The sequence below is a fragment of the Pseudorca crassidens genome, chromosome 2 (assembly GCF_039906515.1).
Source record: "Pseudorca crassidens isolate mPseCra1 chromosome 2, mPseCra1.hap1, whole genome shotgun sequence".
NCBI classification, from domain to species: Eukaryota; Metazoa; Chordata; class Mammalia; order Artiodactyla; family Delphinidae; genus Pseudorca; species Pseudorca crassidens.
The window spans coordinates 38,305,881-38,318,666 of record NC_090297.1 but is presented as its reverse complement, the minus strand read 5'-3'; the positions used below and the strand labels follow the sequence as shown (position 1 = coordinate 38,318,666).

The 12,786-nt window shown below is 46.7% G+C and overlaps 1 protein-coding gene across 7 annotated transcripts in view; it reads left to right on the top strand.

Moving 5' to 3' along the window:
* MKNK1 (MAPK interacting serine/threonine kinase 1) overlaps positions 1-12,786 on the top strand; it is a 54,303-nt gene that overhangs the window by 28,317 nt on the left and 13,200 nt on the right. For 5 of the 7 annotated variants that reach the window (XR_010940820.1, XM_067726024.1, XM_067726023.1 and 2 more), the window contains 6 exons: positions 511-617; positions 2,798-2,899; positions 5,454-5,551; positions 8,298-8,377; positions 9,971-10,044; positions 12,103-12,207. Coding sequence is in view for 6 of the 7 variants with exons in the window: in XM_067726024.1 (XP_067582125.1) it covers positions 602-617; positions 2,798-2,899; positions 5,454-5,551; positions 8,298-8,377; positions 9,971-10,044; positions 12,103-12,207 (475 nt within the window). In the remaining variant the exon portion in view is untranslated. The remainder of the gene's footprint in view (positions 1-510; positions 618-2,797; positions 2,900-5,453; positions 5,552-8,297; positions 8,378-9,970; positions 10,045-12,102; positions 12,208-12,786) is intronic. The other 2 variants (XM_067726025.1, XM_067726026.1) reach the window with 1 other exon arrangement.

The window sequence follows — 12,786 nt, the reverse complement described above, 5'->3', positions numbered from 1 at the left end:
ACAACTCATAGGAGACGCAGAGATGAACAGGCAAGGATAGCCCTGGCCTTTAGGAACAGTAGAGAGAGCTCAAGGCCAAATAAAACCAGTGCTCTAGTATAGCTGCTAGCAGGGTGTTTGGGAACAGAGGATGGAGCACCGGATTCGTGATCTGTGCAGTAACACCATCTATTTGCATAGATTTCAAAAGTGTTTGTGCAAACCTTAACTTACTCTAAGGTGGGGAGACTTTTGAGCTGGGTTTTGATGGCTGAGAGGAGTTCTTAGGCCAAAGGAAGGAGGTAAGCCAGCTTGATTGTGGAGCCTCACACCCTGAGGAAGCCTTTCTCAAATGATTGCATGCATAATAAACTAAGGTCCCAATAGAGTGTATGGACAGACTCCAGGTGAAGAGCTTTCAGCCCTTTGGTAAGGTTATGACACATCTCCATCCCGCTCCCCCCGCTGTAAACAGGGAAGTTAAGCATGTTTTTTTCACTTCACTGTCTTCCTACATTTTTTTCTTCCTAGTTTCAAAAACAACTCTCCTTCAACAAGTTCTGTTTCCAAGGAAAGTCTTAACCATTTGTCCCTTCTGGCGCACCCTCTTCCATTGAAATCCATGCAGAATAGACCAGGTACTCGATCTTTTTGTGTGTGAAGCCATAAAATCTAATACCATGTATGCGGCAGTGCTCAGAGGTATGCTTCTTCCACGAGAGGCTCCCTCAGCCCTGCTGTGGTGAAAACCAAGTATAAATTGCAGCTAACGGGGTTTTCTAGCTAGAGTCATAAGTATGTCTGCGCGTCCCCCATGAACTATAACACCGCCAGCTGTCTTGCTGCTCCTCTCCATTGCTGCCTTTGGGCTGTTTTGCTTGTACTTTGGCCCTCCTTCAGAGTGTGGGCAGGGGAAGGAGGAAGAGAAGTGAATCCCAAATCTGTCCTGTCTGCACTCAGCTCGCAGTGCTGGTGAGAAAATAGATGGGGTGGGGAGGGGTGCCACTGGACTGCACTCAAGGGCAGGGCAAGAGGGGCAGTGGTCCCTCCTTCTCAGCCTGCTGTCCCAATGGCCAGCACCCCTCTCCTGGGGTCCTGGAGACGAGTGAGCCTTGTTTCATTTCTGTAGAATTTCTCACTGTGTTGGGCAGCTCTTTTCCTTTTGATTTCCCTTGGTGAGGGTGGATCTTTGGCTGCTGCCGTTTGAGTTCGGTTCTTTGAATTCATAGCATGTCGCAGTCCCCAGGTATATCTTGTGCTTGAAGCTGTTGGCTAGAGTAATACTTGGGGATCCTCTGTGGATTCCTTTCCTCCACATGTTTATCTTCTCTAAAGTGTAAATGAAAGTCTACTGTCATCAGATCCTAGAAATGGGAGGAAGAATGCAGCTCAATTGAGCTGTCAGACACTTGGCTGCTTAACCAGGTTCTGGATTGTGGTATTGAAATGCGCCATTGTTCTGTGTGCTTTCTCCTAATGGTTGTGTGTACTTGCTTCTGAGAACAGTGTGCAGTAGACGTGCGTAGGCTCTAATCAATCTTCCTGAGCAGACTTGCCATTTTTCTGATCATGTTCAGCTGGGGTCCTCTGAGAAGAGAGTGGGCCTTTCCCCTCAATGGGCAAAGAGCCAGCTTCCATTTCAAAATCTCAGAAAAAAACATCCAGCAACCCAGAGCCTGTGTTTATTGAAGGTTGGTCTAAAAGTCACTCACATTGTATGCCCCATCAGTGCTCGACCGCCTCTATTTTAGAAGGATGTAAAGGTTTAATCACCCTGGTGGGGATTTAGACCCAGAGACTTCAGAGAAATCTTATTATTTCTAACTGCAGGCGAAGAGTATTAAGGCTCCACTCTGGATCAAGGGCATGGCATGTTCTATAAGTAATTTATCTTTAACATGGGAAGGCCTTTACTCCAGTGTCTTAGAAACAGGACTATGATTGGCTGCTGGTTCATTATTCCTCCTTTTCTCTTTCCCCCTCTCAGTCTTCATGCTTATTCTTTCTGTCCCCACCCTTTCCTGCCCAATCTGTCCAATGTCTGAATGTCTGCCTCACAAATCCTCCCTTTAAGGTGGGGAGCCAGGTGCTTGCCAGAGAGATAATAATGTTTTTGCAATAAATGACTGCATCCAGCAACCCGGTGTAGACCCGTCAATTGCAGGCTTCTGAATGGACCCTACCTGCCTCCTCTCAAATAAGGAGCTGAGGAGGGAGGGTATGCGCTGGCCTCCCAAGCACTCAAGTCTGTGCTCTTGGACATGAAGGAATTTAGGGCCATCCTCAAACCCACCCCTGCCCTGTTGTACCGTCACAGAGGCAGCCTCCACTGAGGGCCTTTTGAGTCCCTATGCACATCCACAGGGATGTTACTGAGCAGCATGCGATTTCATTTGCATGGACCACCCCACCCCCCCCACCGCAAACCCGCCTCCCTTCCTGCTTAAGCTCCCTGGGTCCTGCCTTTCTGGTGCTGAGGCTGAAGGAGGATGTCACATGTGGGATTCTGCTTAAGGATTCGTTGTTCTGTTTGGGGGCAGATCTAAATCCATGTGCTAATGAGCTTGGTTACAGCAGGCTTCTGCTATCCTCTTTTAATCTAGCGTATCTGTCTGAGTTCCTTTCCACAGTTAATGATCTATAATCGTTTTGCTTTTAGTTTTGCTTCTTGGGTCAAAACAGATAAATAGCCCTCATAGATATTTTTAAAATGTGAGTGGAAAGCTCCTGGGTCCCCCCCTCCTTTTTTTCCTTTTGGGTGAACTTATAGCCTGATCAGTCCAGTGATATTTCCCTTCTATCTCCTCTTTTCTCCCAGAGATGGGCAGCAGTGAACCTGTTCCCATTGCAGAAAGTGACAAGAGGAAGAAGAAGAAGCGGAAGGCCCGGGCCACTGACTCCTTGCCAGGAAAGTTTGAAGGTTGGTCACTCTCTTTGATCTCTTAGAGCTGGGTTGGTGGCTTCCCAGGCATGGGAGGAGTGTCCTGGTAGCCCAGGGGTAAAGGTCATAGGCTGCATCATCTTAGAGCCAGCTTCATGGTTCTCCGTGTGATAGGCATGAAAGATAGGGGTGAGAGAGTTTACAGAAAGGGGTGATAGAGAGTGCAGGGATGGGAGAAGCTCTTGGATGGTGCACAAGCCTCCTCTGAATGGTCTGAGCATTTCATCAGGGAGCAGAAAGGCCAGTGTGTCACGGTTGCACGTGGAGTGAGATCGCCTGGTATGCTTCAGCTGCTTTTCAGATGTGATCTTTCCCTCAGCTGGTCCTGGAGGAGCTGCCGAGAGGTAGAACAGCCATGTCAGAGGAAGAGGGAACGTCAAGGGCCATGGCTGCAAATGAAACTGAAATCTTCTAGGGAATTCCCTTACGGTCCAGTGGTTAGGACTCTGTGCTTTCACTGCCATCGCCAGGGTTCAGTCCCTAGTTGGGGAACTAAGATCCCGCAAACCACGTGGCACGGCAGAAAGAAAGAAAGAGGGAGGGAGGGAGGCAGGGAGGGAAGAAGGAAGGAGGAAAGAAAGAAAGAAGGAAAGAAACTTCAGTATTCTATAAGCAGAGAATTCAGCTTATAGAGATTGCAACTACTTGTGCTGGATGAGTTTGACTCTGTTTAATAGTGCATGTTGTGTTCAGGGGACACGATGTTGAGTTGTCAAACATTTTGAACAGTGTGTGTGAGGCACCAGGCTCAGTGCTGGTCCTGTTATCACTGGGCACCAGATGGGATGAAGTGACTCATTGGACACTCCTGCGAAGGACTGAAAGGATAAGTAGCTCCTCCTAGGAGTGACCGAGCCCCCATCATCTATTTTGTTTCTTTCATCGTGAAACTTGAAATAGCTTCTCTTTACGGTCCCTCTTACCAACACTACAGACATACTAGTGAACTGACTGTTTTGTAGAGTGGTCCTAAAAACAAGCCCTTTATGAGTCAGGAATATTGGACCTCCAGCCACCAACCTATCCTGACACACGCAAAGGCTAATACCCAAGTGTCCATTGTAAGAGAAGCACGTCATTTAAAATACTTACAGCTGTGAGACCAAACCTTGATGGAACCAACAGGGTGCTTAGTGTAGGTTTTGTCTGTTTGTCTTTAACAGTAGATGTGTGTGCATGGCAGAGGGGGTTGGGGAATGAACAAAAGTCCCAAGGTTTTTTAGAATAGTTTCCAAATCAACAGGTCTTCCTCTTTCAATGAACACGAGAGTATTTCCTGTTATTCAGGGATGGCTTGTGCAGTTATGGGGTTTCTGATGACTAAGAGTGATAAAATCTAATTTCATGGTTAAAAGTATTCTGCTCAGTAGTCTCTGGGTTTAAATGCTAGGCTGCCTCAAGAGGAAAAAGCTGAAGAATGGAGACCAAGGGAGGAGAGGCCTCGGCAGAGACCATGATAGAGCTATGGCTTCCTTTGGAAGGGGGTCAGAGAGCTTGTGCTCTTTGTGAGGAGCGGGCCTTGGGCAGGCCACCTAAATATACTTTCACCCAGGCCTATTGCTGTGTTAGAGCCGCTCTGACTCAGCACCCTAAAAACCTCAAGGCATCCGTTTGCATCTTACTTCTATCTCCTGTTTCCTGCCGGTGACTTCTGAAAATGTCTCAAAAACCTCCGACTTAGGGCTTCCCTGGTGGCGCAGTGGTTGAGAGTCCGCCTGCCGATGCAGGGGACACGGGTTCGTGCCCTGGTCCGGGAGGATCCCACATGCCTCGGAGCGGCTGGGCCCGTGGGCCATGGCCGCTGGGCCTGTGCGTCTGGAGCCTGTGCTCCGCAATGGGAGGGGCCGTGGCGGTGAGAGGCCCACGTACCGCAAAAAAAAAAAAAAAAACCTCCGACCGACTTCCATTGTGTGTGGTATAAAATAAAACAGCGCTTTATTCCCCTTTGTATCACCAGTTCCTAGCACAGAGCTGGGCACATAGGAGGTGCTCAACAAATGAGTAAATGAATGAATGATGTCCACTCAAATCACATCCCTTCTGTGAGGATCCCCCAGACTCCCTCAACAGATTTAACCTTTCCCTTCCTCTGCTTTTTTTTACTATGTCTTGTCCCTCTGTGACAATAGAGTGCTGACCACTGCCTGGTTTATTCTGGGGTCACTTGTGTATGTGTCTGTCTTCCCCACTGGATCGTGACTCTCAAAGGGCAGGGACTATACTTTATTCCTAGCTGTGTCCCCATCGATGTCGTCTGGCACATAGTAGGTACTCGGGAAGCATGTGCCGAATTGAACCTCTTTCACTGACCTCATCTCTAAAATGAGGAACAAGATCCTTCAGTGATGTGGCCTGGTCGTTGTGAAGCCGAGTCCCAAGGCGGCTGAGAGCACTAGACTCTCGTCATTGAGCACTGCAGAGTCCTCGTGCGCCTGCGCTGTCAGACTGGGGAAGCCAAGTGACACAGCTCTTCTTTCCTTCTATGCAAAGGGGTGACTCATCTTGTTATTCTTCTCACCCGTTTCACCTCTAGATACGTACAAACTGACCTCTGAGCTGCTTGGAGAGGGAGCCTATGCCAAAGTTCAAGGTGCCGTGAGCCTGCAGAGTGGCAAGGAGTATGCTGTCAAAGTGAGTGTCTCATCTGGATGCCAGGCTTTACTTTGCAGGTAGTCAGTCTTAGCTTGTCCTAAACCAGATAAATTTTATATTCTGCGATATAGTGGCTTAATAAGAACGGGAGCTCTGAAGCTGGATTCACTGGTTTCTCTACTTACTTGCCGTGTAACATTGGGCAAGTTACTTAACCTCTTTGTCCTTCAGTTTCCTCATCTGTATAATGAGTGTAATAACAGAACCGATATAGTATATAGTATTGTCATGAGGATTAAATAAGTTAATATGTGTGAAGTGCTTAGAACAATGCCTCTAATGAATGAAGTTAGCTTCAGGGAGCAGACAGTCAGATTTGGAATTAGAGGGCCTATCTGAATCTCTCTTTTGACAAACTACTACTGTTTGACTTGGGGCAAGTCACTGAACCTCTTTCAGCCTCAGTTCCCACATCTCTAGAATGAAGATAATAATACCTGCCCTTCCTGTCTCAGGGAGTAGTTATGAAGATGAAAACAAAAATGAACTGGTAGAAGTAGAAACATTTTATAAATTACAAGATGCTATACAAGTGACGTACAGCAATGTGGTGATGAGGACCGAGCACTCAGCTTCGTGGCAGGAGAGGTGACTTCCAGCTGCATGACCGTGGAGTGGCTCACCGTATCCCTCTGTGCTTCCATTTGCCGACTCTACATGGAAGAAGGGATGGATCTAGAGCAGTGGTTCTCAAAGTGTGGTCCCTGCACCAGCAGTACCAGCATGGCCTAGGAACTTGTTAGAGATACAAATTATCTGGCCCTATCCCAGACCTCCTGAATCAGAAACTAGAGGTAGGCCCCAGCAACATTAATTTTAACAAGCTGTCTGGGTGATTCTGGTATCCAGCAAAGTGTTCAAATCATCTGCCAGAGCCACCAGGTCTAAGTGCCGCCTCATATGGGCAAACCCAGCCAAATTGGCTCCTGAAAGAAATGTTTCTTCTTTTAACCAACTGGTCATAGTCCTAGTCCCAGCTGGATTTATAAAGGAGAACACTTCTGCTAAGCCATGTCCCTTTTTGCTGGAGTGTTGCTTCATATGGTAACAAAAGCATTATCTCGATTCCTTGTTGGAAACAGGTCAGTATAAATTACAAGTAATTTTTTTAAAAAAATATGCCTAAGTGTGGTAAAAAACACAAATGTAAATTGATTTTCAAAGATGTGAATACATTTATGGATGACAGAACTATTTCTTCAAGGCTGCCCTTCCTTCATGCTCCATGGCATCTTTGGGCAAACACCAGACCTGGGCTTGGCAATTCTTTGGTTTCAGCAGTTCTGCCCACGTCTCATGTCTCTTCTGTTCTTTGAAAGCTCCCCAGACGTGGGCTACTTCTCCAGCCTGGCTCCACAGTACTTGGTTTTATTAGGACTTTCCCTACAGGCATCCAACTGATGAATCCTAGAGTCTCACGGTTGGAATGGAATTTCAAGGTAATCTGGTCCTCAGCCTCCCCTGTAACTCTTCACATAGTTTTCCATGTTTGGCACCCACCACCCCCATCTCTGGTAGCAGGAGCTCATTACCTCCTCAGAAAAGTATGCCATTGCTGAATAGTTGCCGGCGAGAAAGTTCTTCCTGACTTTGATCTGCTTGGTGAACAAATGAGCTGAATAGCTTCTGTGCCCCAGCACCTCACCTCTCTGACAGCTCAGAAAATGGGTTCAGTGGTCTACTAACAGACATGTACTTGTTTAGAAAATTACTTGATTGTGGATGTTTGTGCTGCTGCATATTGGAGAAGTGTGAAGTGTCCTTGACAGCAGTCTTGGAATGAAGGAACCAGATGTCTGTCCACTCCGCACATGGAACTATAAGGCAGAGCCAGCTCTGCAGAAGACTTGCCCACAGGCTCTACTAGCAACGGTTTGGGGCTCTGGATGGGTCTGTAGAGATGTGCACGGTCAGCCAGTCCCTGTGTAAACCACCTGCTCAGCTGTTGGCTCCCGCATTCCTTCAGTCAGTACTTGCCAGGCATCTCCATGTACAGGTGGGGAGGGGGAGCAGCCCACAGTATCGTAGGAGAGACAGAGCCTCTAGGTTCTGTGAGAAAAAGCTGTGTAGGATATAAGCAGGTATAGGATAGCAAGGGCTTTGGAGGCAGCTCTGGGCTTGAATTGCAGCCCTGCCACTTACCAGAGCTGTGGGCAAAATGTTTTACCTCTGCCTATCTTTCGGGATTGTAAGGATTAAGGATTAAGGATTAACTGAGATTATGTACCTAAATGACTTAATACGGTGCCTGCCAAAGGTAGATTCTCAGAAGAATTGCAGAGGTGGCATCTGAGCTGGGCCTTGGGGCTTTAGTTCCTCTTCACTGTATCCCTTATTCCCCTTGCTCTTCCTCCAGCACTAGAAGATCCTTTAGTAGAGCTTGTAAATTCTTATCCTTAAAGCAGACAGAGATGTTTTCAGGGTAGGAGTTTGGTAGAGCTGGTTCTTTGTCTTGCTGGCTGCCTCGGTCTCCCCTGGGCGGCTGGGGGTAGCAACCTCACAGGCTTCGATGGTGATGTACTTGGCCAGAGTCAAACAAGCCCAGGTGGGCTAGAAAGCCCTGGGGCCAGTCGGTTGCTTTGCTGACAGAGCCACAAGGCCTACTCCAGACTTGCGCTTGAAACTGGATTTGGGCTGAATTTGGCCTTGCGCTGTCCCAGAGGGTACCCGCTGAGGGGTGTTTTGACCAGGTGGGTGTATATGACAGATTTTATTTTTCACACAGATCATTGAAAAACATGCAGGACACAGTCGGAGTAGGGTATTTCGGGAGGTGGAGACGCTGTATCAGTGTCAAGGAAACAAGTGAGTATAGTGTTGGGTTACTTGCTGCTTCTCTGGGGGGATGCTTGGCTGCAGAAAAGGAAGTTATTCTTACCGTCTCCTGACCCCAGCAGTTAGCTCTCACTCTTTCCCCCAGAACTGTGTATAACTCCTTCCATGTTTCAGTGTTGAGAGAGAGAGAGAGAGAGAGAGAGAGAGAGAGAGAGAGAGAGGGAGGGAGGAAAAGCAGCAGCAGCAAAGAAGCTGTCTTCTATTTAGGCTGAAATACTGTACATATCAGGAATTTATGCAAGTTAGAAGAGCAAGCAATCTGAATCAGTGGCTGCTTGGGAAAAAACGGGGTTTTATTTCTTTCAAGCGCCTGTGGAAAGCAGGCTGGCTAAGTGTTGCCTAGTAGAAATCTGTAGGGACCTGCTTTAGTTAATAGATGAGGATGATGAGAACTATTAAGACTATTTGCGCTTTCTGTTCCTAGCATACTTATATACGTGCAGCTGCTACTAAGGGTCCTGGAACCTTGTTTCACACTCGTTGCTTGATAACTGGGCCAAGGTGGTGTCTAGCCCCGTCTTAGTCTACTCACCACCCTCTCCAAATGAATGGCTCTCCCACTGTGGCTTTAAATCAGGGTGACCTCTAAGACGCCGCTCCCGCCTCTCTCTCCCTCCATGGCAGGGTCAGCAGGGAGCCAGTGGCCAGTATTGATGGTTTTGTCATTAAGCTTGGAGGAAGGGGGCTGCTGTTGATTTAACTCCAGGCACTGCCTCTACAGTCTTCTTTCAAATTAGGCCATTTGGCCATCTTATTCGGACGCCCTTTTGCTAGTAAATGTCCGGTGTCTCCCAAAATGGTCAGCATTTTTTATGAGGAACAGATTTTTATTTTCAGCCCTGCAGCTTCTGAGTTCAGCATTACAGACTCTACTTGGTTTATTTCGTTCTTTAAAAGAAAAAAAGCCCCCAACACCTCCAATATCCAGGCTGGTGGCTTCCCTACTGAGTTACAAGACGACCTTGTTGGCAGAGCGCAGTAACGCTCAGGCAGGCAGAGAGTGCTCACCGGGGAAGGCCATAAGTGCTACAGTGGCCGGGAACGCAGCCGTTTCATTAAGTAGCGCTTAGCAGTTAGGGCCTAGCGGTGCCCACGTTAGGCCCCAAGTCTATTTGACAGATGTTTCCATTTTCTCCAGGCAATGTAAATACTGCCCCGTGATTTATGGGCAAGAGGGAGGGCAGGTAATTATTTGCTGCTTGCCTCCAGGACACACACCTACTATTCAGTGTTATTAGCCGCAATTGCTTCCAGTCGGCTGCAGATTTTATTCAGTTTAATGTGACTGGGACTTTTTTATAACTCTACCTAGTGGGTTTTAGGGTTGGGGTTTGACAGCACAGACTTGGTGAAAACACCAGAGACTAAACATTATGGAAAGATAAGGTGACCTGAATCTTGCTAACACCACTGGCTACTTCTCAAACATGGGGCTTTAATAAGCATTCTGATTTCAAGTTGATTTCTGCCCTGTTACAGGGCATTGGTTTTTGTTTTGTTTTGTTTTTTCATTGTGTATTTGTAAGTGGGCTTCAATATATAATACTGTTTTCCCTATTTAAGGAACATTTTGGAGCTGATTGAGTTCTTTGAAGACGACACAAGGTTTTACTTGGTCTTTGAGAAATTGCAAGGAGGTACTTACTGTTGAGTATGTGTTTGGACTTCTGATTAAGACCCAGGGCGGTGATCATCCATCATGAATCCCAGAGACTTCTAAAATGAGTCAAGCTAATAAAAAGGATGAAGGACTTAAAACTGCCCTTGATTTGGGAGAAGGGAGGCCGGAGGGAAGGATGTAATTAGCATTTTGCAGAACTCAGAATGTCACCTGTGTGGACTTCTATTGCCTTCTCATTATAATAGGACTCACATATAGATACATTTAGTCATCAATTTATCAATCCATTGTTTTGATACATTCACTATTTAATGAAGTTAATTATGGGGTGGGAGCTCTTGCATTCATTGTGAAGTCAACAAGGCTCACCAGAAGGTACCATCCTTCAGATGGACAGATGCCATTCTCGACCATCACCACTGTCACCCACACACATGATCATCGGAATATATATTTAAGTTGCTTTTCTGACATAGAGAAGCCCTTTCTCTCCCCATCACTCACCCAGCCCTAGGAAGCATTTGCAAGGTGAAGGTTAGGGAGGATGTCTGGAGCCTAGTCTAGTGGAGGGCTACACGGAGGGGTTTGGTGGTTAAGGGAGCTCCATCGCTTACTAGCTGTGTGACCTTGAGCAAGTCACGTAATCTTTCCCAACAGTATTCTCTATATCTGTAAATAAGGATAATGACAGCACCTACCTCCTTGGGACACTGTGCAGATTAAATGAGATAATTCATGTGAAATGCTTAGCTCAGTGCCCCATAGGCACTAAGGGTTCAATAAATGTCAGCTGTAACAATTGGGTATGCTGGGGGCTATCTTAGAAGTGTGTAGAGTATTACTCGCCACTCTCCCTTTTAACAAATTTGAAAACGAGAGACTCACTACAGTAGAGCAAGCCTGAGACCTAGCCAAGAGCCAGTTTTCTCAGAATGTTCCACAGCGTGTTGGGATCCTTTGATTCTTTAATCTGGCAAGTGGAAGATCTTTCATCCCCTCTCCATGACAAAAAACCAGAGATAATAAGTAAACATGTGCCATTTTTAGGATACAGAGATGACACCTTCTGCCCCAAAATGCTGGCTTCCAGTGGTGAGCACAGACCACATGGAGCCAAGCCATATGTTCGTGCCTGTGTCTACCCCGCCCCTCCCAACCACACCAGCACCATGAATTACCTATCTGAGATGCTTGATGCAGCCGGGGTCATCAGTAACTATATCACTTAGAGCGCAGCTCTACTGAGGGCAGACTCAGCGGGTAAAGAGAGTATGTGGTTGGCTCAGGAAAACCCATCCCCCCAGGAGTCAGACCATAGGTCCTGCTGAGGAGAAGTCTGCACAGGCTCCGAGACCTGACTTACTGGGCTTGGGTCCTGATGATGCCACCACTTCCTGGTGTATGATCTTGAGCAAGTTGCTTAACCTTTCTTGGCTTCAGGTTCCCCATCTATAGCTATGTAGTGGGGATAACTCTATTTTGTACATCTTGTACAATTGCAGTGAGGATAAGATAATCTATTTAAAGAGTATCACATAGTGCTTTGTATATAGTTAACTACCCAGTAAATGTTAGCCATTGACAACAAAATAATAATAATAAATGGGAAAGTTCGGGGGGAAAGCCATTTTTTCCCCTTTACTAGACCTTTACATAACGCGTAAAGGTGTGGCTTTTCCATTTGAAGGCATGTGCTTTTGTTTGGACTGAGATCAGATGCAAGGGAGGAAAAGTTCCTCTAGAGAGGCCCCCAACCTCGTGTGGATTCACTTTTAGTTCTTTTCAATTTCAGAAGCCGAATCTGCCCCAGTGGCATTAATATTTTTTGGTCACTTAAATGGTATTCTCTCTCCCTTCTGTGCTTATCATAGACAGATACAGAAGATAGGCTTCCAGTTCTGTTTGGTCCAGTTTTGTGCTGGTACCTGCTCTGTGCCAGGTACCACACTGCTGCTGGACATTTAGCGATGAATAAGCCTATGTCCCCACCCCAAACTTTTGAAAACTTGGCCTCTGAGAAGTTACACTTACTAGAGCCTGAAAAGGCATTCCTCTGTGTCCCTCTGCTCTCCAGGCTCCATCCTGACCCACATCCAGAAGCAGAAGCAATTCAACGAGCGAGAAGCCAGCCGAGTGGTGCAGGATGTCGCCGCAGCCCTTGACTTCCTGCACACCAAAGGTTAGCCAGGCCTTGGCCGTTGTGGGTGGATTGGGCTGGTTGCCTCTGAGGACCAAGGGAGAGGGGCAGGCCAGGTAGAGGGCTGGGCCAGGAGCTGGTACAGCTGGCAGGCCCACCCAGGAGGGTGAGGGGGCAGGCCAGGGTGGCTTCTAGATCTCTGATGTGAATGGTGGGTAGACGTGGAGCTATTAAGCAGGATAGGGATACAGGAGAAAGAGCAAGGAGTAAAAAACAATGAATTTCATGCTGAACAAGGCATGTCTGAGTGTGTGTATGTGAATGATCCTTTACTAATGAAGAATGCAAAACTCATGCATAATATGACCTAGACTCTAATATAAATATTTGGGTATTATTCAGTCTAGTCTTTTAAAATATATCACCTGTATCTCTCTTTTCAAAATTGGCATGGTAGTATACCTGTAGTTTTATATCTTGTTCACAATAAATGGGAAATGCATTTTTCTATTAACATGGTGAGTTTGAGGTATCTGTTGAACGTTGTGTAAATAGCAAGCTACTATTGTTTGAATTACACTTCAGTTTACAGTTCCTTAGCTAGAACTTTTGTAGTAAATT